Here is a 24,056-nt window from a genome sequence, read left to right on the forward strand (position 1 = left end):
ATATGACGGGTTACAAGGAGCCTGTGGTAACTCGTTTCCATCATGATAAAATGTTGGAGATGTGAGCTACATCCCTGTTTGTGGACAAGTCTAATACGAGTGACTTAACGTTTGACGAACTACACAACTGATTGTCCAAGGCCTTGTTTATTCATATGCCTCCCATTTGCCGTTTAGAATGTGTATCCTGCCCATTCTTGAGTTGTTCTCCTGTCTCTGAACCATACTTTGCTCATCTTTGATTACCCATGTTACCTATGGTTGTTCCGTGACGCATATGGGTCGTAATCTTCCAGAACCATCAACGCAACCGACCTAGTAACATATAAGTGATCGTGTTAATCACAAAATGATGAGCTGGGGGTGGCATGAAATATCCCTTATTGCTTACGCATTGCTTGACATGTTTGGAACCGCCATTGCCTCCAGGCAGTCGGTCAGTATCTCGGACACCGGACGCTACACGAGGTTCATCTAAAGAGAACGAACGACGGTTACAGTGCTTCTCATTCCCGCTGAGTACGCACGATGAGACTTCCTCTGCCCCGCCGCTGGTGTGTGCCAGGCACGCGCTATTAAGCACCTGAGCCAGAAGTAAATCATATGAAGCCGCATGTGCTTTACTATTGTTTAACACCTGCATGATATTTAAGAAGAAATGTGAAACAGATAACATATATAGGAAGGAATTATAACGAAGTCTCACAAACTACCCTTAGAATACCTGGAGGATATGTGGCCCCATCTACCTTAGTTGAAAAGACCCTTCATCGTGCTAACCCCAGTCTTAGGCTTGGGCAGCTGAGGCAGAAGAGTCTGAACCCAGCCGACAATCTGGGGAGCCTGGACAGAGATCCTTCGAGACGTCAGCAACTCATTTTTGTTGGTATATGCGGGACAGGTGACTTACTTGCAACCAGTTGCAGTCGACTCCATCTTGGTTCGGGACTTGGACTTGGAAGAGCTGTGGGATCCAGAGAGCGCAAAGGGCCCGTACCCAACGGAAAGGTTGGCCGAGGTGGACGATGCCGAGACGGCGCTTTCGAGCTTGGTCGTGTCTCCGGAGAACTAGAGAAGATGCTTAGGACGACGTCTGACAAAGGCGTAGGTTGATGAACGACTTACACTGAGTTCCACATCGGCAGCGACGACAAATGAAGTTGGAAACGAGGAGAACTGCTGGTACTCGCCGTCGAGGTTTCTCTCCTTCTCAAATGCCTCTCTGAGCGCATCCTCACCAGGCGAGATTTTGAAGCTGTAGAGAGGGGGGCACGGGGTCAGAAGAGCTCTTGGGCTATCATTGTAGCTGATGAAAGATCAAGGACTTACCTTCCAGAGTCAAGCTCGGCATCAGCGAAAAGCTCGGCGTGGAGCCAGGGGCGCTCAATCTCCACGACCATGCAGCTCATGCTGATTTCAACATCGAGGTTGGACATTTGCTGCATCGCCTCACTAGAAGAATAGTCAGTTTAGCAATTACTCGGCAATAACAGTGGGAGATATTATACTCACGAGCTGCTCGATGTGTGGCTGGCGCTGGCGGAAACGCTCCACCATCCCCAGCCTGCCTTGGCTGCGACTGCAGAAGCGGATTGCGACGTCGAGGTCTCTGCGAGATCGGATTTGGCGGAGACCTTGCATGAGATCTGTTACAGGTCAGTTCCTCTGAGCTCGTAGCAACTTATAAGCTATGGTCAGTCTCTGTAACTTTACCTTTGTCCAGGGATCCGGTCCATCGTCGGTCCTGTTACGCCAAGTCTCCTCGTTGTCCAAGTCTTCAATGTCCGGCTTCGTTGGGTTCTTGATGCCTAACAACTGCGTTAGCTATCTGATCAGAGGCAGTAGAGTCGTACAGCAACATCAACGTGAGGGATTTGACTTACTTGGGTCAGCCCTGGCTTCGCCGTCTGTCACGACAATGCCATTCTCGTTGATGACAGGCAGGGCAAGAAGCTGAGTCTGGGCCTGCTCGGCGCTCTTTGCGATGCCTAGCTGCTCTTTGAGATCGGCAATGTCTGCCTCCAGCTGACCAATCCTGGCACCCAGCCATTGGCCAGCCTTCAACTTGTTCGCCTCCTCGCCGTCGCGCACAGTCGAGGTTGTGCGGCTAAGGCTCTTCTCAGTGTGCTCTTTCTGCACCTTGACGAGCTTCTCCAGAGCGAGCACACCCTCCAGGCGGCTTTCAATGTTGAAGTTGTTCTTGAGCCACTCAGCCTTGGTGCGATCCTCAGGAGGCGCCGCATCGCCCTCTCTTCTCTGGGTAAGAAGCTTCTTATTCTCGTCGTCCATGTTGGCGTAGACCTGCGCATAAGCGCCTTCCAGATCGCCGTGGCCTGCGTCTTTGTTGCTCGCAAGCACAGGGAAGAATGCGTTCCCTTCAATGGCCTGATAACATTATAATCTTAGCACTGCTATTACGATTCTACGAGGCAGCCACATTCCATTAAGGGATCTTACCTTTTGTAGCGTCTGATGGGACACCAGGAGGTTCTGGAGACGGCGAAGCTCGGCGCGAATCTCAGCGGCAGATGGCCCCGAGTTGTTCTTCTTCCAGTTGAGGACCTTCTTGGCCACAATGGTTGCCCTGGTTTTGACAGTGAGCATCCTCTCTTCCGTACAGAAGCCCGAAGTCTGCGCTTACCAGCTACTAGGGTTAAGCACAACCCCGTTGTACTCGCTCGAGCCATCGGGAGCAATGACCGTCAGGTTTCGGTACGCTTCCTTGCTGTTCTCGATACGCTTCATGCCCGAGGAGATGTCGACAACTCCAAAGTGGAAATCAACCTGGCCAAGTGTCAGCTCTGCAAGCCCCGGTGAGTGGACGCTAGCTAGGATGACTTACCATGAACTTGTAGCCATGCACCACCCAGTCCATGTACTTGGTCTGAATGTTATTCTTGAACTATTTCCCACGCATCGTCAGCATTGTACTCCCGAGCAATACAAGGCAGCACTCACCTCTCGGGCATGTTCCTGAATCCACTGCATGTACTTTTCTTTGGCCTCCCGGACCTGCGCAGTAGTGGCGCCGGGCGGCGGCTGGCTCCTCTCCATGGCCTGAGCCTGGGCTTGGGCATACGCAGCCACTTCCCTGGCCCAAACAGACTGCTTCTGCACATACGTATCAACCTTTGACTTGCCATTGCCACCAGGAGTGTCATCTGGGGATGTAAGATACGCCATCGACAGCTTGTAGCGGTCACGAATGGTCTTGAGGCGCTCATCTGTGACTTGCGTAGACTCGTTGCCGATGACGCCAGAAACGGAGGCTTCAACAGGCACCAGCAGATCCAATGCGGCGAGGTAGCTACGGGCAACACTTTTTCCAGTCTTGCCGGCCTATATTGTCTCCCATCATCAGCAATCATATTCAGCAAGTTAACACACTAGAAAAGTGTGCACTAACAGTAAACTTTGACAACGGAATCATTCCATCAACGAGCCTCGCTTCCTTGACTTGAATGTCCAGCGGTGGCTTGATGAGCTTGGAGGAATTGTAGTAGTAGTCCCTAGCCGATAAGTTAGTATTTCAGCATGGTTCCAGAGGGCGAACACGGTCCAAGAGATGTCAAGGTGCGGCTTACTTCCAATCGATAATGGTTCCAGGCAGCGAAACGGTGAGGACTTGGTTGTTAGCCACGGGAATGGCACTGGCAATGGCACCACGGACGGTCATTTAGGAAGTCAGCAATGTTTTCACCTCACTTTGATGACGAGACCAACCTCAGAGGCATGTTTCATCGACTTGAGCACAGCCTTGGCCTGTTGCTCCTGATCTGCCATTGTGAATAATGGTTACTTGAGAGTGGCTTCACCACGAGTGTAAAGATCAATAGTAGAATTTTTTGATATAATGAGATAGAAAGCCGAGAGATGCCTGTTGCAGAATTGGACTCCTGATTTCATGGGGATGTCGACGATACTTTAATAGAGCCGCCTGATTCATCACACGACGCAGCTTGCCGCTCCGTCACGAGCCCCATGAACAGCCAAAGACTCTCAATTACATCACGACATAGTGATCAGCTCGACTCTAATCCTGAAAGCTGATCTCTATGATATGGTGGCTGAGTTATTGCCAATAGCCATCCTCAATCCTCGAGCTGATGATGGAAGCTTGTAGGGATCAGTTACAGTTGTAACCATATACAGGTATGATTGGCATCCACGATGTCCAAGTCCGCCGGAAAGGGTGAGTTGATGATTCCCGTTCTCTGCCGTGCTTGGGTTGTGTCTACCCGTGTTGATGACATTCTGAAAGACATGATAGCGGACTATTGGCAAGCCACGGTGATGAAGTTGAACCGCTTGCAAAGCCTAAGAGCTCTAGGCGAGTCCATGTCTGACTTTGCCCATCAGAAGACTTCAACAATCTTCCGATAAAGGCCGATGAGTTGTATTCCGTGTCAAGAGAGGTCGTTCAGCCGTTTTTTGCCGGGATATTTACGCCGCCACCTTCTCACATAGTTGGGGCAACCTGCAAGGGGCACGGCACGGCGATGCCGTGAAGAAGCTGGCTCATTGCAAGGCGCACAATGTCCTGTTGTTGTTGTTTTTCTTCTACATGTGACCTTGAACACGGCAACGCGGACCCCAATACTCTAAGCTGAACACCTCATGGACCATCGCGGGTATGTCCGGTGGCGGCACTCGTGGCCATGACAAAGTCCATCAGCGGGATGCTTCAGCTCATTGCTAGTATTGGAGTTTGATGCCCGAAACGGGTGCAAGGACGGGAACTAGAGAAGAATTGTGGCTTGCTGTTCCTTGCATATTAGCCGCCGAAGTCCACACTATTTGCCATGAGCTTTGCAGTCACAGAGCGGCTTGTAGATCCGCACGTCTTGATTGGGCTGGACTGGGCTGGTCCGTCTGGGGAAACACGGCTGACGAACTCTTAGTGTAGACGTTCTTCTAGAGCACCGCCCGTGTTTGGAAGGGACATGGACTCTGGTTGGTCACCACTGAACCTGTCTCAAAAAAGCCACAAACGGTGGCTCGTCCACGCTCTTGAGCAGCTGAACGTTGACAACGTCACTAGTCCAGTGATTGTGATGCTATGCCCTGCCGTTCGACAGCACTATGCTTTTGAGTGGCTTGCATCATGTGTATACTGGCGTTAGAATATCAGCATGTGTTTGCGCGATGACGGCGGAGACTTTTTGGCCATAGCCGAGAGCTGACGCAACTTTCGTTGTTGCTCTGAGGCGAGAGTGTTGAGCTTCGTCTTATAGATGAAGCAGACAATGGTTGTTTGCCCGAAATCAGAAAGTATAAGAATCTCCTTCTCCTCGCCTCACAAAGCCTGGGCAACGACCCACAGACTTTGCAAACACAAACATTACTCGTGAACTCACTGTTAGCCATTTGATTCTTACCCCAAATTCATTCTCATTCTCAGCTTTACGATGTCCACCATGTCGAAACTTCACCTTGTCAAGCAAATTGGAGCGGCTATCACCCAGCCATTAGCTCAGAATCTGATTGCCAGCTACGCAGGAGTGAGTGTTTGCCCGCCATGATCTGGCTCTAAGCTGCAGTATGCCTAACTTTGTGCCTTGTAGATCACCACCGATGCCAAAAAGGTTCCTCGTCAGACAATCCAGTACCTCGGCAAAAAGGTGACGGACTATATCACTGAGGATCTCGATGACATTCTCAACGCCAAGTTTAGCGGGCATGAAGTCTTTCGAAAGCAGATACCGAAGGGGTTCAACCTGGAAAAGACCTTTCACTTCGCGTTCAATCCATCGACCAAGCTCGGGGGACCTCTGCAGGTAAGTGCAGTCGGATGCTCGCAGAAATCATTGCCCGTGTAGACACTAACGCTTTGACAGGCAGACCATGTAAGCCATCCTCTCTCGAAGCCCGCGGTTATCAAGACTCATCATTACTAGATGCTTCAAGAAGGCCAAACAATCGAGGTCGAGGCCTTTGGCTGGGCTCTGAGAGACACTGTTAACAAGAAGATCTACATCTTCTTCAAGGGCACTGTGTTCAAGAGCACTGAGATTTTCGCCAGCACCGGTACTGACAAGATAAGCAAGATCGGCTTCAACAACGATGACACGGTGCCGGCCGATGTTCTCATCAAGGGCATGCCTGGCCAAGCCAAAGGGAGTAATGCTCGCTGGATGTCGAGCAGCATGAGATACGTCGATGCAAACGGCAAGGAACATGTGCTGGTCAAGTCCATGACTGACCAGATGCGTGAGTATGCTCAAAGAAAGGACCTGGAGGGTTATGAGATTATTCTGCTTGGCCACAGCGTCGGCGCAACCGAGCTCGCCGTCATGTATACCCATCTCGGCCTCCTCCAGCCCCATTTGTTGTCTGCCCTGGCCCTCTGCATTGGGCCGTACCGCTTCCTCTCGAAGGATGCAGTTCAATGGATGAATCAAGTTGCTCCCGGCCCGTGGGTCAATATTATCAACGGGAATGACTTCGTCTCTTTGGCTTCTACCATAAGGGGCAGCATTGGGACGGGCCTCTTGACTCGGCCGGCCATTACCGAGGCGGTCATCCAACAATGGTTGAAGGATAACCCTTTCTGGGTAAGTGATGAGCATGCTTCGTCTCCCTTGTTACTTTGAATGTCTTTCGTCTAACTAAGCTTCCACTGTCGCAGCTGCCCGGTCAAGCCTTTGGCTTTGAGAGCATCCAAGGCGTCGGCTGGAGCCCATTTGCCAACCACAATATCTTCTCGTACGAGCTGGCACTCCGCCCTGAGAACTTTGGTCTGATCCTGCCGCTCGAGGATGGCATCGAAGGCGTGTTGCGTTTCAAGCCCAAGTATGGCGAGTTCCAGCCCATAGAGCCCCGATCCGAGGAAGATAGAGCTCTTATCGCTATGCTGAAGCAAGAAAGCGAGGGATACATCTATAATTAGTGCTCTAGATTGGTCTGTCTGCTGCTGCTGGTTTGGTCAGCTTCTCTATCGGCTATCTGCATGCGATGGGGGCAGTCGGGTGCTTTGATGCGCAGAGTTTGAATCATGATTGTAGTAGTAGTTGTTATAAATATATAGATATAAGGCGAGTCCGTCTGAATATCTGCAAGGTATACAGCTCTTTAGACAGCCCCCACCTCCTCTCACAAGCATATGCCAAAGGACCATTATTTGTACACATAGGTAGCTCTCGCATAGCAGGAGTGGTGGCCTTTGCGCAAAAGAACGGTCTGCCTGCATCTGCTTTTGATAGGGGCAACTGAAGATTCCTGAATGAACATCCAAATTAAAAATCGATGATGTGCACATACGCTGTGTTTCGAACCCTTAATGCCGGAACTTGCAACCTGAGCCGAACCTGCATCCCGCATCCTTTTTGAAGAACTTGCACGTCTTCCGCGGCTTCTCTGCAACCATACCAGGGTCCTTCTTTTCTGCGTCTTCCAGCTTCGCAGATGTGTTACTTTTGACCTGCGCTTTTTTCGGAACTACAGAGCTGGTCTCCGTCTTGGACCCTGCCGTAACGATTGATGGACTCCTTGATCGCTCATCATCTCCAGTTGAGAGTCCAATCCTGGTAAGGTCGAACCAGGAACTCTCCTCCTTCGGCTCTCTTCTTGAGGTCCACCTCTGGAGGCCTGAAATCGCGGACATGGAATCCGAGTGTGAAAAATCAGGCGTCCAGTCTGAAGATCCGCTATTCAATGTGCCGGAAACGATTCTCTGAGCTTCAAACAGGCTATCAAACGCCTCAATGTTCATCCCCAGCGTGAGAAGATCCTTGCAAGGCTTTCCCTCAGGGCTCTCAATCAAGGTGAACTTCTCCCTCTTGTCTATATGCTTTGCCAGATCGGGAACGTATCTTGCATCAAGGCAGCCCGCGAAGAAGATGTGCTTACACTGAGGGCCAGCCGCATATAGGTCGAGAGCAGCCCGCAGCTTGTCGTCCGTCTTTTCCAGGCTGCCGGTGTCGACAATGTCGAACAGGTTGTTGGATTTGTTGAAGCCGGCAGCAAAGGCCGAGACCGATATGCTCTGGTGCTTTGGGTCAAGAACATTGCGGAGGACCTCAGCCCAGGTTCGCATATCTACGTACACGCGCACCATGATCTCGCAGTGGTCGAGATTCTTCCACCGAGGGCTGCCCATGATTGCGTTCTTCAAGACCTCAGCTACAGCAACGCCTCCGCTTTCCCATTCAGTCATCAAATGCTCGGGGAAGTTGTAGTCGTTACCGTTGATCAAAACGAGCACAAAGGGCTTTCCGCCGCGACCCTGGGCCATCCGCTTGTACTTTTCCCTATTGTCCCGCTCCTCTTCGTAGTCGCTCTTGAGCTGCTTGTAACTCTCAATCAGGGCGGCATACTGGTCGAGAATCTTGGAGAGCGAAGAGTCCTGGCGGAAGTCGGCAAGCTTACAAGCTGCTCGTTCAAGATCATCGTTGTTGAGCATAGTATAGTGGCAGAGGATAGGCTTAGGGAGGCAGGAATGGGGAGGGTATGTTAGCGGGCATGGGTGAGAGGACTGATGCTGGATATAAAACAGCAGAAGAGTGAGTGGGTGTCAGTTGACGTCCCTATCTCATCTCTTATGAGCTTTACATGCATACCCCTCACGAGCCTATCGACCCACCAGTTACCGGGATGCCTGCTCTTTTCCCGGCCTTGTCAAGTAAATTCCATGGCTACAAGTACATGTAATCAGTATTATGTATTGTACCTATACCATGGGTACGTCTCATCTCATACCTAAGTCGCGATAATTGGTGCTGCCTTTGCTTGCTGGCACTTTGGCCATACTGTTCCCATCTCAACTCCAGGTCAACTCACCTCGGCAGTCAGTAAACCGCCTATCCCGGACTCTGAACGACTTAGCAAGTAATTTGGGAACTATCACCGACCCGAATCGGTAAGATGAGGCCTATCCATAGTTACTCGTGATATCTTGTGACATCTATCATCTTGATCCGGCTTCATGCCTTGGGTACCGTTCCGCTCCTCAATCTCCGCCACTCCATCCCCAGCAGCATCACAGTCGCCGCTCCAGATCCACCACTCCAAATCCTCCGATAGTGGAATATCCATCCCAGCCGGCCGCGAACAAAGCACAATCGTTCCTACAGCCGCCATTTAGGAATGGGCGAGTCAAAGTGACGGAGGCCCTCGCCTTCTGCCCTCCAGGAAGAAATTGGAAGTCTCTGTTCAATCTCTGGCTCTGGCGGGAAAGGCCATGGTTGCCTGCCGCTGACATTGGTGTAACAGCTCCCAACGTCTCGCTAAGCAGAATGTGTTCGATGATGGCGGAGTACAGATTGAGCAATCGTGCCAATTGTATGGCGATATTGCAAATAGCCGCGACAGGGGGGGTGGAGAAAAGGCGGGATGGGCGCGTATCGTGAGAGAGAGCCGCCGACCATGGATCTCATCTTTCCATCGTTGTATCGCATGCAACATAGGGTCTTGTGAAGCGAGCAAGACGATCATCCACGAGAGTTTGTCGGTACTGAATTGTAGAGAGAAGCTCAATCTAGCAGGCATCTCCCAGCTGAGTCGAGATGGTGAGTCTTGTCCGACGGCCTCAAGCTACCTATTACACGTACAATGCTGGTCGCTTACCGACCTCCACAGCTCAAGTATTTTCGCCGACGGAAGTTGCGAAAGCAAAAGAATCTCATCTCAACTATCTCAAGCCCTTCAGAAACGACCTCAAGCCTCTTATCACAAGACAAGCGACCAATCGAGAGCCCAGTTACTGCTCCAGAACCGCGTGGGTCAACTATCCCTTCAAAAAGCCTTCAGCCCAAATCAGCCGGCTTAGGACTTCACGTGCTTCACTGTCCTGAATTCTCTTCCCTCGACATTATATTCGTCCACGGCCTCGGCGGACACAGTCACAAGACCTGGACAAAAGACCAGGATCCTCTCCTCTTCTGGCCCAAATCATGGCTTCCACTAGAGCCCGACGTCGGCACCGCCCGCATCATGACCTTCGGGTATAATGCCAAATGGCGTGGCGAAGCAGGCATCTCTAGCATTACCGACTTTGCAAAGGAGCTCTTGTACGAGATGCGCTTTGCAAAGGGCCCCTCTGGCCAAGATATCGCCATCGGCGCGAATCCAATCATCTTCGTTGTCCACAGCATGGGCGGACTGGTAGTCAAAAAGGCCTTTCTCTTTGGTCTTCACGACGACAATTACAAGAATATTGTCCATTCTGTATCCGCCATCGTCTTTCTCTCAACACCTCATCGTGGCACTCATCTGGCCGAAACACTCAACCGGATTCTTGCCGCGTCCTTCCAGTCTCCCAAAACCTTCATCGCCGACCTTGAGAAGAGCTCCACGACTATTGAAGATGTCAATGAACAATTTCGACACTTTGCGCCCAAGCTATCCCTGTGGTCCTTCTACGAAACCCTCCCTACACCCATCGGTCTGAGGAAGCTTATCATCGTAGAGAAGGACTCTTCCGTCTTGGGGTACCCTGGGGAGATCTCCAGACCTCTTCATGCCGACCATCGTGGCGTTTGCAAGTATTCCAGTCCAGCAGATGCCAACTATGTCAGTGTTAAAAACGCTCTCAAGTCATTGGTCACAACAGCACACTCCAAGGCCGTCCAAGAAGCAGAAGCGAGGGAGCATCGGGACCTGCAGACACTGTTTCGCAACTGCCAGACGTCTGAGGAAGAGTACAAAAGGCACCTTCGAGACTGGGTACCTGGAACCTGTAATTGGTTCCTAGAGGAGTCCCAAGTCAAAAGTTGGATGAAAGCAAGCTCTGAGTCACACATTCTATGGTACAATGCTCCTCCGGCCAGCGGTAAATCTGTTCTCTCAGCTTTTATCATCAACCACCTTCAAGAGCTAGGTCTTCAGTGTCAATATTTCTTCTTCAGCTACTCCGACCAGCGCAAACGCTCGGTAGCTGGTTGCCTGAAAGCCTTGGCACTACAAATCGCAAGAGATCTGCCCGAGTTTAGAAAAGTCTTGAGTAGGTCCAGACCAGCAAACTTGGGGTTCCAATCCACCGAGCCATCGCTGATATGGCGAAACACAATGGAGAGGCTCCTATTGTCAACAAGCCGCAGCACTCCTTTATATTGGGTGCTCGATGCCTTGGACGAATCTGACTCGCCGGATGCTCTTCTAGAGTGCTTTGAGAGACTATCAGACGCAAAGGTACCAATACGACTTCTCATTCTGAGCCGCAATACATCCGCAATTTCCGCTGGCTTCAATCGGTTGAGCAAGACATCCGTCCGTGTGATGAGTATCGAACAGCCGGGGCAGCTGCGTGGCAAACAGGATGTTGAAGTTATAGTTGGAGAAGGCATCAAACAGCTAGGAGGCAGCAATGCGTTCAAACAGCAATTAACACAGACCATACTGGCACGCTCGGAGGGGAACTTTCTCTGGACGAAGCTGGTCCTTGAAGAGATTCGAGACTGTCAGACTGAGCAAGAGATCCAAAGTAGTCTTGGAGGGAACCCGGGCGGCATAATCTATCTCTACCAACGCATGGAAGCGGCCCTCTTGAGTACAGCTAAACAGTCGAACCGGCCTCTAATCAGGGCTCTCCTGGAGTGGACAATATGTACTCAAAGGCCTTTGAGCGTCCGGGAATTAGCCCAGGCACTGTCACCCGAGTTCTCGGGATTTCTGGATCTCAAGAAGACAATCCAGAACACATGTGGGCAATTTGTACATGTCAGCGATAACGACACAATCATCTTGCTGCATCACACCGCTCGCGAATACTTCACAAACACACTGAGCAGCCAATTCTATATCAACGTCCACCAGACGCATGAAAGGCTCTTTGTTCGTACCTTGAAGCAGCTGGAGGAGACCGATCTTCGATGGCGGCTTATACAAAGCCAGCATGCGCTTCAGGCCAGCGAACCTTTTGTCTTTTATGCAGCGGCTAACTGGCCATCTCATTTAACCCAAAGCAATTCTTCCTCCTCTGAAGCGTTGAACCATCTTGCTCGATTCTTTCGCAGCCCGGCGGTTCTTGACTGGATACACGCATTGGCACTCCTTCGTCAACTGGAAGTTCTCGTCCAAGCTTCGAAGGCTGTGTCAATGCTTGTTCATCGACTGCAAAGCCAGCAAGCGCAAGATGCGCCCTGTCTCGACCAATCGCCAGATTTGGAAATTGTTGAGGAATGGGCTGTCGATCTGGTCAAGATCGTGGGAAAGTTTGGCTCCATCCTGGCAAGCGAACCCGGTGCAATATACGACATCATTCCAGCATTCTGCCCAGCCAAATCACGCCTTTATAAACACCACTACAACTTGCGGCTAGCCAAGCTGAAGGTCCTTGGTTTGAGTGACGAAGCGTGGAGCGATAGCCTTGGTCGTCTTGTGCTTCCCAACGATGTTCAAGGGTTGGATATTTCTTGCGCCGGGAAGCATCTCGCCGCGCTCGCCCCCAAAGGCGTCATTCACGTCTGGGACGCCTCCAACTTCACAGGCGTATGTAGGATATCTCACGGCGAGCATGTGACGGCCATGGCTCTAAGCGGAAGCGGCCTCAAGCTTGCTACATATGGCCTCACGACAACAAAAACATGGTCGGTCATTGGGGGAGAGCTTCTCACCACGACCCTGAGCTTTCCAAACGTCAAAGCTAGAGTCATTGCTTTCGATGAAGACAACCAGAAACTGCTAGTTGGCTATGAAGACAACGTCATCAGGTATACAATGTGCGATGAGCCTGAAAAAGGATGGCGCATAGTAAATCCAGCTCTTCTCAACGAGGCGGGAAAAGTCTACGGCACCAACGTCAATTCTCCCATCTGCCTATCCTTCAATAGCAACAATTCACTTGTTGGCGCCTCATACCGAGGAGCGCCGCTCTCCGTCTGGAGGCTCTCAGACGGACGATGCCTCAACAGATGCAGAAGAGCAAACGAGCCAGCCCGCAACCAGCGGCAAAACTCGACAAACTGGTGGTCGGTCAAGCGATTCACATGGAACCCCGTCACAAATCACATTCTCGGCATATACCTGGACGGATGCATCTTCAAATGGCATCCTCTCTCGGAAGAAAACATAGAGGCTCGGGCTGCCGCAGATGAAATTGCTGCAAGTCCAAATGGAAAGGTTTTTGCGACGAGCAGCAGCAACGGCACCGTTCGCGTTTGGGATTTCACGAGCTTTCGCGTCATTCATCAGATTTCATCGGAGGATCTCGTGATGAGTTTGGCATTCAGTCCGGATAGTGGACGATTGTATGACCTCCGTGGCGGAACAATCAACGCCTGGGAACCAACGGCACTTACACGCTTCCTCGTGAAGGAGGAAGAAGTACTCAGCGCCAACATCGACACAATTCAATCATCCAAGGATCAAGGGAAGCCTACATATTCCGAGTCACATGTTCCTCATTACGAACACATCACGGCCTTTGCCACATCGCCCACTGCAACATCATACTGCGTTGGTTATGAAGACGGCTCTGTTACCCTCTTCCAGAGGGGAGACGTTGAAGGCCGCGACTTTGCAAATTTTCGCAACTTCCTCGACGTTGTTCATATCAAATGGAGTGCAGATGGGCAGCTCATTGCAGTTGCAGATCTTGCAGGCGAAGTTCAAGTAAAAAGACTTCAACAAGGCACTGGAGGGCATGTAAGCATCACCTCACTGCCCGCTCCACCGCTTGTGCTTGAGGACGACAACATCGATGATATGCTCTTCAGCCCTAATAGCGAGCTACTCTTGATCACGACAAGGTTAAAAGGTCACGTTTTTCACCTCAAGAATGGCACGCAGCAATCGACTTGTGAATTCGAGTCAGATTGTCCTCGTCGATGGCTGCCTCATCCTTCTCAGCCAGATTTGCTCCTCGCATTTGGCCCGATAGATGTTGTGACTTACACCTGGCTTAGACTCATAAGAATCAGCACTTCCGTCTATTTCGAGTTGCAGCGGCCGGGACTAGCCTCCAAGGATTCTCCGAATGCGACAGAAGAGCTGGCGGGCTCAGAGCAATCTCCTCCTTCAGACGGCGCGTATTCCGAGTCGTGGGTGATCAATGTTCTTCTCACGCATGATGCGGAGCATGTCCTAGTAAACACAAAGACCGTTTCTCAGAGGGGAACCATTCAAAAAAGCTTCATTTTTCCGGTTTCCGCATTCAATATAGGTCCTCTCAACACTGGACTGTTCTCGACTATAGGCCATCTCCATTTGCCACCCAGCATATCCTCTCGGATCAAAGTGTCGCTGGGAGTTTTGCCAGGATTTAGGCTTGTCTTTCTTGATCACGATGCATGGCTCTGTACTTACTTCCTTGAGAGGGCGATTCACAGCGACTTCTTGGAATCTTACGATCGACACTATTTTCTCCCTCGAGAATGGGTTGGAGCCATTAGCTTTAGTTGCTGCCTGGCCGAAGATGGGATGCTCTTCTGGCCCAGAGATGATAGAGTGGCGCTGATAGAATGCAACCTTGACGAGCCTCGGGTGAATTATTCGTATCAAGCCTAGGAAACTATCTGTAGATATGCTATAGGGTGGATGGAACATCCTTGATACTTAGGTACTTGATCTCTAACCTGTGTTCTAGCGGTTAGGAGTGGGCGCCGGCGTGCAATCTCATATCTTTACACAATAGTATCGTCCTATGACAAGGTTAATTAAAGGCTGACAGCTGGACCAGAGGCAGTCAGCAAGGCATCAACAGTGGCATCGTCTGCAAGAATGAGGGATAGTCAACCAATAGTATACTCGAGCCGCACACCCTGGAGCGATCTATCACAACATGACAATCTAATCCTTTGGGGCTGTGCCTGGTTCTGCCTGGCTGCGGACAACGAAAGTCGGGACATGGTTACATGGCATGCTCGTTACCACGAAGTGTTCCTACATGGTCTTAAACACAACCATGCCCAACTTGATTACAATTAGAAAAAGACCAATTGTCAAGTAGTAGCCGATTCAGAATTGCCACATCAAAATGTCATCTCAGAGTCCGAGCGTCAAGTCGCTCTACCAACAACTACCCTTGAACCAGTTCGAGATTCGGATTCTGAGACTCGAGCCCAGCACGCCGTCGTCATCAGAGATCCGAGCTTCCCTCCTCAAACGCAGCCTCCTTGACTTGAGGAAAGACGACGCCTCATTTGAGGCCTTGTCTTATACCTGGGGCTTAGCCTCAATTACAAAGGACATCATCATCAACGGCACCGCATTCCCAGTTACCGCCAACTTATATGCATTTCTGCAACAATACCAGGAGCCTAACCAGACTGCAGACCTATGGATTGACGCAATATGCATCAACCAAGTCGACCTAATCGAGAAGAACCATCAAATCCCCATGATGAACATGATCTACGCAGCAGCCAGCAAGCTCGTCATCTGGCTCGGAGAGTCTTCATCCGACAGTGACCTGGCATTGGAATGGATCAGCTTCCTGGGCAGCGGCTCCCCATACGACAAGATGCCCAACATCCCCAACAATGCCTGGCAAGCCATGCAAAGCTTCCTCGAACGCCCATGGTGGAGGCGCATCTGGATCGTTCAAGAACTCGCAACCGGAGCCATGGGGACCAAGCTGGAAAAGGCCTCTGTTCTCTGCGGCCACGCACAAATCTCGTGGATCAACCTCGTGATTGCCGCCGCTCGCATGAAGGCCCACGAAGACGATAAGAGGCAGGCCTTTCCTACCATCACGGAGATCCTGGAACTCGATAGTCTACGGGACAGTGCTGGCAATTACTTTATGAATCAGCCCACGCCTCAGGCCCTATTTGACCTGATTTGCCGGTACAGGCATTTCCTGGCGACGAATGGGCGCGACAAGATCTATGCAATCTGGAACATGTTTGCAAGCGTGCCGTCAAAACGGCTCGAGACGAGATATGATCGGCCTGTGGAGGAGGTATACCTCGATTTCGCTGCAGAGCTGCTCTCTGGCGAGACCGGACTGGAGCTTCTCCGCCACTGCGGCAACGCAGGTCCAGATATACCTTCGTGGGTTCCAGACTGGCCTGTTCCTCTTGGATCACTGCCGCTGCCTCTTCGAAACATTCAGCGTTACTTTGACGTCCCCTGGTGGGCAGAGCCAGAGTACCAAGAGCCCAAAGGACTCATCCGCCCCGACGGGACAAGAAAGGAGTCAAACGTCGGCTACTATGTATCGCCTCTAGTCAGCGGCTCGGAGGCTCAGAAAGAAAGAGAACGCCGCATCAAACGTCTCGAATGGACCGCCAAAGGTTCTGCAGTCGTGAAGAGCCTTGATGAGATTCCAGCCCACTTTGCTATCCACGGCTGCCCAGATGCCACCATAGAACAGATCAAGCAGTTGCTGCCTCGCGATGATGTTGTCTTTGTTGTTGCCGATGAGAGTCGCCATTTGCCCGAGAATCCGGATGCAGTGCAGCAAGGCGAGCTCATCACTGAGCGCAACATGAAGAAGTGGCTCTTGCAAGAGCTGAGACATTCCACGGCAGAGCCGCCATATAAAGCTGCCACTACGGTCAATGCCACCTTCAATATCAACAAGCCCGACAAGTCTCTGCAAGTCAAGGGCATATTGTGGGATGAAATCGAAGCGTGTCACGATAGCTTCGTTGAAGACGTCGATCGAGACTTTGCCGATGCAACACGCTTCATGGTCGGAGTCGGCTGTTGCAAACGCTTAGCAATGACCAATAAGTGCTCAACAAGCAAGTATCCCCAAGTCGCTGATCTGTTGGAAGCCTTCTGGTCGACGTTGTTTGTCGGACAACCTCTTGAAAGCAAGGGAGCAGACGGCGTAGAACACCAGCCCCGGTACCAAGACTGGCTGCCCGAAGTCCCAAGTTCATGGAGTCCAGGAAAGCCTCCAGTGACGGCAACGACTACAGGGTTGATCGCCATTGCGGAGATGAATGAAGCAATTGACCGCTCCATGTCCGCTGCTCAAGGAGAACAGGGAAAGGGTGCTCCGCAGTTTACGCATCAGCTCGGGCCTGCTCTCAAGGCGCGTGTCTTTCCCCCTCATGACGATGAGCATGTTGCTCTTGTATGTTAGCTTGCTTCGACATGGAGCCAGCAGCCATACGATCTATATCACCGACCATTCGACTTACTCAACGTGATTCCCGATCCCTATTGGCAAACCAGACGACAGGAAGATGAACTCGCCAAACAACAGGCGCAGAAGCGCAAGACAGGATGCATCAGATCAAGCCTCGACGGCATCAAAGATTCCCCAGACCGAGTGTTCCTTGAGCGAGCGTATGATAACATAGATGAGGCCCTAAAGCAGCAGCCAAGCCTTGTTCCACAGGACACATTACCCCCTGGTATCGAAAAGTACGCTCTGGGACGACGATTCTTCATCACCAAGAAGGGATACTTTGGCCTCGGCCCGCAGAAAGCGGAAGCTGGAGACAGGATTGGAGTGCTGTTTGGTTCCGGCGTACCGTTTGTGCTTCGGAGATGGAATTCTGCAGAGGGGAAGCGGGTTTGGAAGATTGTGGGAGAGTGTTATGTGCATGGAATCATGCAGGGAGAGGTTATCCAGAAGTGGGAGCTTGGCTCAGCCGAGGCGCGGATGCTTCATTTGGTATAGGAAACTCTAGCAATTGAGGTTCATTGCATATCAATTGTATGCTGAAGTAAAGAAAGTCTTATGCTTCCGTCAAGGTAGCATTGCCAAACTCCTACAGACCACCCCAGTCAAACAGACGAGATGAAGCATTCAAATCAAGCTTATTCCCCCAGTAATCCACACCTTCATGCATGTACTCATCCGGCATACAATCGGTGATACCAAAGTACTGTCGCAGAGCTTCCTTCTTTTGCGCCTTTCCAGAAGCCGTACATGGCACTTGTTCTCCCTTCTGGAGCAATCGTAGGATGGTCGGCAGCTTGTACGACACCACTCCAGCGCGAGCGAGATCCTCGCGAACAGTTCGAAGGTCAATCGTGTGTTGTTCTTCTTCTCCATCGCCTTCTTGCTTGCATAGGCGAACAAGCGCAGCGACTAATCCGCCAGCCTCGCGGTCTCGCACAGGCAGAACATGAGCTTCGCTTATGTATGGCAGATCCATCAGACGCTGCTCAAGCTCAAGAACAGAGATGGTGTACTCGTGAAAGCGAATCCCTACACAGTCACGATTAGCCGATTGGGCCTGTTTCGTCTTCTCAGGAGTTTCGAAACGCACAGTCACAAGAGTGCCGGCCGTCAAAGTAATAATCTTCACCCACACGGTGGGCGCAATCTCCAGACTTGTAGAAGCCGTCGTCGTCAAAGGAAGCACGTGTTGCCTCCTCATCGTCAAAATACCTATAGATCAGAGACTAAGTCAGAGAATCCTTACCAAGATGATGCTGAACGCTCCGTGGATTGACTCACCCAATAAACATGTTGGGCGTTTTGACCAGCACTTCTCCGTGATCTCCCTCAGAAAGCTTCACTGTGACGCCCAGAAAGGTCTTTCCAACGTATCCCTACACAACAGTTAGCTTAGCATTCAGAAAGACAATTGTGAGCCAGGACCGCACACCTCAGATATGGTTGAGCCCTCAGGAGTGGCCATAACCCCGCCGCCCATCTCCGTTATCCCGTATCCATTCCTTATATGCGTACCAGTCAAGTCATTGAAGCGTTGCGCGAGAGAGGGGTTCAGCATGGAGCCGCTTGTGAAGACAGAATTGAGGCTTTGGCTCCCATTGATATACGCCTTGCGCTCTTCTTCTGGAAGGTGATGGATCTCATCGTCGTAATACTCGACCAGTCTCCTCAAAAGCGTCGGCGACACGCTCATGTCAGTAATTCTGCCGCCACGAAGAATTTCCCAGAAGTCCTTGGGCTCAGATCCGCTCTTCATCATATGCAAGTTCTCGCCAACGAGCACACTGTCAATGAGACCCGTGCCTCCGACCCAATGAACGGGGCAAGACGCAAGATAGACAACCTCCTGGGATGGGGGAGCATCGGTAAAGTGGAACATCTTGCGGGGGAGGAGAACGCCCTTTGGTAGCCCAGTCGTACCAGAGGTGAAGAGAACAAGGCATCCGTCGGTGGGTGAAAAGGTCATCTTCTCGTCAATCTCCCAGTTGGTTGGAACAGAACTTGGCTCGGTTGGCGCTCTTGACAGCTGTATCAAGTTCAATACCTGATCCGGCTGGGTGTGTATGTAGTCTCGGAATTCTGCCGCCTTGTCGAACATGCTCGCCTCTGTGAGAAGATACGTGACTCTTGTCTTCTTCAGAAAGTAACTCGCTTCCTGGGCGTTTACATCAGTGGCTATGGTTCGTCAGCATCTTTCAATGACGATTACAAGATCCCTCTCACTTACAGAGAGGGACGCAAATGCCCCCCAGCGCAGCAATGGCAAAGAAGCTCGCAATGAAGTAGTATCCGCTGTTCGCAAGAAATCCAATAGACTTGGAGTCCTCTTTCAGCGATCCGTCTGCGTCAAAGGAAGATATTGGTAGCTGTTCTCTCAGTATTTGACGCAAGTGTATCACATCGCGGATCAAATCATTGTAGCAGGCATCAACGCCATAGTCGTCATGGAACAACAAGTCAGGCTTCTCCGTACACATTTGCCGGAGTCTGGTGAATATCGCATCATTTGGAAACTTTTCGTTTGCATCAGAGACATCTTTGGGTACTGTCGAGTCCATGACTTGTCCTGCGATAGAGGCTGTATAGAGCGTTGATGCGGCGATGGACCTGAGCTTGCCGAAGAAACGAGCGAGAGAGAGCACGCTTGCGGTTATAAAGATGAGTCAAGGATGATTGTGTAACATGTCACAGATATCGCGGAGACCAAGCTGTTGGGCATCCGGGCATCTTAAATACTTGAAGGCTGCCAGCGATAGTACAGGTCGAAGCCCGATCAAAAGCAACGAGAGAATGACTTATTTGCCCCCTGCATACCTTAGTCAAGCAACGGCTGGACCGGAGATATCAAAGAAACTCTATAACATCAATATGATGGCAATCTTTGCGGTTGTGTTAGTCCGTGACTTGTACGTCCCGAGGACCGACATACACGACATGGTTGGGCAGCCGTCCCATGCAAGGGCGGTCTTCCTAGGCGATCTGCGCGTCTCAGGAAAGGCTCTCTGAGGCCCAAGTCTCGCCGTTTTCTGAACAGACGGCTGGCTGGCGTGGAGAATTGCCTCAATACTGCGGCTGATGGATCCCTGTTAGCGGTGTTCAACGTGTGCACGGCTGAGGTGATGTGATGCTAGTTGGTCATGTCTCACCGGCATATATAAGGCAAGGCAGTCCGGCGTGTGTCTCGGGTTTATCCAACATTCAGTCGGGGACCCTATCGCCACAGTATATAAGGTATTCTGGCCCTGGCAAGAGGAAACTTGATCACCAGCCAGCAAATGGCAGGGTCTGCGTGCAAGCAAGATGATGAGCGATTCATGTATACTAGGTACATGTAGTCATCTATGCTATGACTTGTCGGCATGCTATCAGTGTGAAGCATCTAGTCATACGAGGCACAGGGGCGTGCACTCCGTACCTAATCCATTGTGTCTGCCTCTCCTGTCAGGAATAATTACACGCTCCTCGCAGAGTGACATACAAGGTAGACACAGGTAGGCATTCCGCGTGCAACATATCTGTCCTCCAGTATATAAGAAGTTGCATGGTTATCGCTGATATGCTTGCGTGCATTGTTCCAGTGCCGTGCGATTGAGGGATATGACCGCAACGATCACTTCAAGGTACGCATTTGACGGTAAGTAGCGGTCCTGTTCGTTGCAGCATTTGATAGAAGAATTTCTCCTTTAGCAATCTCGGCGACGGTCAGCTAAGTCTTGGTCTTGGGCTTTGTGAAGAAGCTTGAGCCTTTGAGAAGATGACGCGTCCGATAGAAACGCCCTCCTAGAGGCCTGCTTCTGGCCATCTCTCCAGACAACTTCCAGTGACGAAAGAGAACCTGCAGCCTTATTGCAACCGAGATCATCCACCTCTCTTGAGGTTAGAAAAGGCAATAATAGGATAGGGATAGGGATGATTTCCTGAGAGAGATGGCGCAGCATATCGTCGAGTTTCCGGGGAGAGTGTCTCGATAGAAACAGGAGGATGAAGCCATGAACGCAGCAACTGAATCAGCACAAAACTCGCAAACATCAATAGACTATTCACCATTGATCCCCATCAATATAGTCATCAATAGGTAGGATGCCATGAGTAAAGACATGCATTGTCTAGGTATTTCTTGTGACGAAATGTGCGCCCTCAACTCAAATCGGGCAGCTGGCAGACGACCTGCCCAGTGAATCCAGTGCAGCCGCCAGCACCCAAGACCAACTTCCTCTCCTTCTCCTGTAGCCACTGCCAATCTCTTCCCTTTCAACTTCATCGTACTTTTCTCTCCACCACGAAAATGCCGGATTTTCAGTAAGTATGCCCGGATCTCCAGCTCCCGTGATGCCCCCTTTCCTCTGCTCTTGTCCCTCTTCCGACCTTCTCTTCTCTTTTCTCGCTGCTTTCGCGATACAAACGCAGCCAGTTTCACTTATCCAAAGGGCCAGAGAGACCAGTACCACTTCACCACCATGGGAATGCACGACAATCTACCGTCCACTGCTCAGGATGAATCCGTTGGCTAACTCGACGTCGTCTCCGTAGGGGCAATTTTGTTCGTTTGATTCCTCTGTCAAGTCGACGCTCACGCAGTTTCCATCCGCTGACTCTTCCATCTCCAGTTCACCGACCCTCAGGCCGAGGATACGGTTACTATCCTTCGCGCAGACTACGAGCACCTTGTTCTTACCGCCCAGAATCACTGTACGCATCCTCTGCTCTACTCCTCCTCCTCCTCCTCCTCCATCGTACTGAACCTGTTCTACAGCCAATCTCTGCCGCTCCCTCCTCAACGCCGACATCGTGGACCCCAAAGTCATCCAGGTCAGCCACCCCATCACCATCCAGCAAAAACTCCCCTCCTAGCAAGCTCTAACTCTACCGCTCCTCCAGGCTCTCAACGACTGCCTCACCTCGCCGGCAACCCAATACCCAGAGGCCGTCCCAGCGCAGCACGTCTACAACGCAAACGCCCCGAGCTTCGAGCCCGCCTCCTGCGCCGACACCCCCCGCGACTTTGACGAAAAGTCCTTCACCACGTCGTCCAGCCCGTACATCGACTACGCCCGCCACGGCCTCTATCCCTTCCCGCCCCCGCGGTCACTTCTGGGCAGTCAGCATAGGAGCGACATTGCGAGCACCGCCACCTACGACTCCTTTGAGAACTCGAGCGTCAACGGAGGCGTCGATGATGATGAAGATGACGATGATGATGAAGAGACCAACGAGGCGCTGGATCAAGCCATCAGCAATCTCACCCTTACTCAGGAGCCCGTCTTTCGTTCCGTCCAGCTGCTCAACGTCCCCGAGCACGCAGCGTACGCTGATATCGTGGCCGTGGTGCGAGGCGGCATCCTCTTCGATCTCTCCATTTCTCGTCGCTCGGGAACCGCTACCGTTACCTTTGCAGAGACATCTTCGGCCGCAGCGTACTATGCCCACGTGCGAGATAACGACCTCTACATCAAAAGCAAGAGGGTACGCATTGCATCTCCATCTCAAGCTTCCAAAGCCCCATGTATCCCCAAGGAAACCACCTCTGACAATATGAACAACAGGTCGATATTCGCTGGTCAGACCGCTTCCTGACCTTGCACGAGCACTTTGCCAAGCGCATCGCAAATGGCGCCACCCGCAACCTCGTCATGCGCAAGTGCAACGTCAGCCACACCGAGGCCTCGATCCGCAGGGACCTCGAGCACATTCACAACCTCAAGGTGGTTGGCATCTATTTCTACGAGGGCAACTGCCACATCAGCACCAACTCGGTCCCGAGTGCCATGTATGCGCGCACCTGCATGATGAGTCGGCTGTGAGTGTCCATCCCTTCCAACTCCCTCGACTAACTTTTGTATGCTAATATGGTCTTCATTGCACAGCAAATACAAGGGCTGCCGCATCGAGTGGGACGTGGACGACTGCGCTCAGCCCCTGAGCCAGATGCCCATCATGTCTCGCCGACGCACTCCTTTCCCCGTGGCCCCCGTGGCCCGCTCCGTTCGCAATGCGAGCAACCGCTTCCAGCTTCTCGCTTCCGAAGCCACTTCTGAAGAATAATTAGTCCTTGTTTCTAGCTCTATATCGGCCTCATTCCCATGGTCTCGCGCGGAAATGCGTTGGCCCGACGTTGCCCTTAAGCACGTCTCGCAAATTGTTTGCCAGCAGTGGTTAGAGAATAACAGTGGTTTAGTTCTTTTTACTTTGAGAGAGGCATGTTCCTTGGGAGGCCTTCTCTTTGCTAATAGAGATAGGTTACTGGTCCGGAAGTTGGTGGGTAATTGATTGTCATTTGGGTCTCTATTGCTCTGTTTCCCTAGTCGTAGAGACACCCAAGATGGGTAATCGACCTCCCCAATCCTTTCCAAGTATTTATCTACTGATCATCACCTTGACTTTCTAGAAGAGAGAAGACGAAGCAGCATGTCCGTGACACATCGCCATGTCGGTACGCTAAAGCCATCTTCATCCTGATAACCATGTCCTCGTTGCTCGAGACCTCCAAGACTACCCTACATACGTTTAGAGAGCCCTCATTTACCCCTAATTGGTCACAACTCTCATACAAAGATTCCAACAGGTAGACTGAACAAACAGACATATGAAATGCTTGACCCAATTTCGCCTTGCTTTCAATGCAATGCCTCGCCCGCATCCCTTTTCCCTCAACCCACCAAAAGAATTGTACCTAACTCACGATGATGCCTCGAGTTAGAATACCCTCGCGTCGCCTACAGCAAAGGATTGTCAAAGGATTTCTTTAATCCTTTGTATATACTCATCATGATGAATCATCCAGTCCGACTCAACGCGCGGGATTAGGACTAGTATTCTTTGTAATGGACTGCAAGTAGCCCAGCAAAAAGCTTTGATCTGCCTGTGATATAGGCGTCACGTTGCTGTTGCGAGATGGCGCCGCGTTGCGCTGCAGCCCAGCCTGCCCGTCGACACCTCCCGGGGCCATTGGTGCACCGCGAGGCATGGAGAAGCCCGCTGCTGCTGCTGATGGCCCGGCGTGGCTGACGGCGGGCTCGCGCGGGGCAGCGTTGCTTGC

General features: G+C 51.5%; 7 protein-coding genes across 7 annotated transcripts; 4 read left to right on the top strand and 3 right to left on the bottom strand.

The window, feature by feature from the left end:
• Positions 1–255: 255 nt before the first annotated feature.
• TRIREDRAFT_103061 (uncharacterized protein) lies at positions 256–3,676 on the bottom strand (the record flags this gene model as incomplete). Its single annotated transcript, XM_006961754.1, has 15 exons — positions 256–315; positions 392–637; positions 781–856; positions 911–1,068; positions 1,126–1,255; positions 1,330–1,452; positions 1,513–1,646; positions 1,714–1,808; positions 1,884–2,385; positions 2,458–2,584; positions 2,642–2,784; positions 2,843–2,902; positions 2,959–3,339; positions 3,407–3,509; positions 3,585–3,676. The coding sequence occupies 15 exons, from the start codon at positions 3,674–3,676 to the stop codon at positions 256–258; spliced, it is 2,430 nt and encodes an 809-aa protein (XP_006961816.1).
• A 1,741-nt stretch (positions 3,677–5,417) lies between these two features.
• Positions 5,418–6,889, top strand: TRIREDRAFT_103062 (uncharacterized protein; the record flags this gene model as incomplete). Its single annotated transcript, XM_006961294.1, has 5 exons — positions 5,418–5,501; positions 5,565–5,777; positions 5,838–5,846; positions 5,898–6,554; positions 6,629–6,889. The coding sequence occupies 5 exons, from the start codon at positions 5,418–5,420 to the stop codon at positions 6,887–6,889; spliced, it is 1,224 nt and encodes a 407-aa protein (XP_006961356.1).
• Positions 6,890–7,276: 387 nt separating this feature from the next.
• On the bottom strand, positions 7,277–9,078 carry TRIREDRAFT_103063 (uncharacterized protein; the record flags this gene model as incomplete). Its single annotated transcript, XM_006961755.1, has 4 exons — positions 7,277–8,479; positions 8,589–8,633; positions 8,779–8,810; positions 8,850–9,078. 4 exons carry the CDS (start codon positions 9,076–9,078, stop codon positions 7,277–7,279), a joined length of 1,509 nt encoding a protein of 502 aa, XP_006961817.1.
• A 425-nt stretch (positions 9,079–9,503) lies between these two features.
• Positions 9,504–14,442, top strand: TRIREDRAFT_103064 (WD40 repeat-containing protein; the record flags this gene model as incomplete). The annotated part of the gene is made up of 2 exons (XM_006961295.1): positions 9,504–9,506; positions 9,577–14,442. The coding sequence occupies 2 exons, from the start codon at positions 9,504–9,506 to the stop codon at positions 14,440–14,442; spliced, it is 4,869 nt and encodes a 1,622-aa protein (XP_006961357.1).
• A 469-nt stretch (positions 14,443–14,911) lies between these two features.
• Positions 14,912–17,515, top strand: TRIREDRAFT_103065 (uncharacterized protein; the record flags this gene model as incomplete). Its single annotated transcript, XM_006961296.1, has 2 exons — positions 14,912–16,927; positions 16,973–17,515. The coding sequence occupies 2 exons, from the start codon at positions 14,912–14,914 to the stop codon at positions 17,513–17,515; spliced, it is 2,559 nt and encodes an 852-aa protein (XP_006961358.1).
• Positions 17,516–17,606: 91 nt separating this feature from the next.
• TRIREDRAFT_54667 (Acyl-CoA synthetase-like protein) lies at positions 17,607–19,578 on the bottom strand (the record flags this gene model as incomplete). Its single annotated transcript, XM_006961756.1, has 5 exons — positions 17,607–18,049; positions 18,111–18,232; positions 18,302–18,396; positions 18,453–19,195; positions 19,248–19,578. 5 exons carry the CDS (start codon positions 19,576–19,578, stop codon positions 17,607–17,609), a joined length of 1,734 nt encoding a protein of 577 aa, XP_006961818.1.
• A 2,707-nt stretch (positions 19,579–22,285) lies between these two features.
• Positions 22,286–23,062, top strand: TRIREDRAFT_53665 (uncharacterized protein; the record flags this gene model as incomplete). The annotated part of the gene is made up of 3 exons (XM_006961297.1): positions 22,286–22,483; positions 22,564–22,817; positions 22,885–23,062. Coding segments are annotated over 3 exons (630 nt in total), but the record flags the coding sequence as incomplete, so codon positions are not given.
• Positions 23,063–24,056: the final 994 nt, after the last annotated feature.

The sequence above is a fragment of the Trichoderma reesei genome, assembly GCF_000167675.1.
Source record: "Trichoderma reesei QM6a unplaced genomic scaffold TRIREscaffold_1, whole genome shotgun sequence".
NCBI lineage: Eukaryota > Fungi > Ascomycota > Sordariomycetes > Hypocreales > Hypocreaceae > Trichoderma > Trichoderma reesei.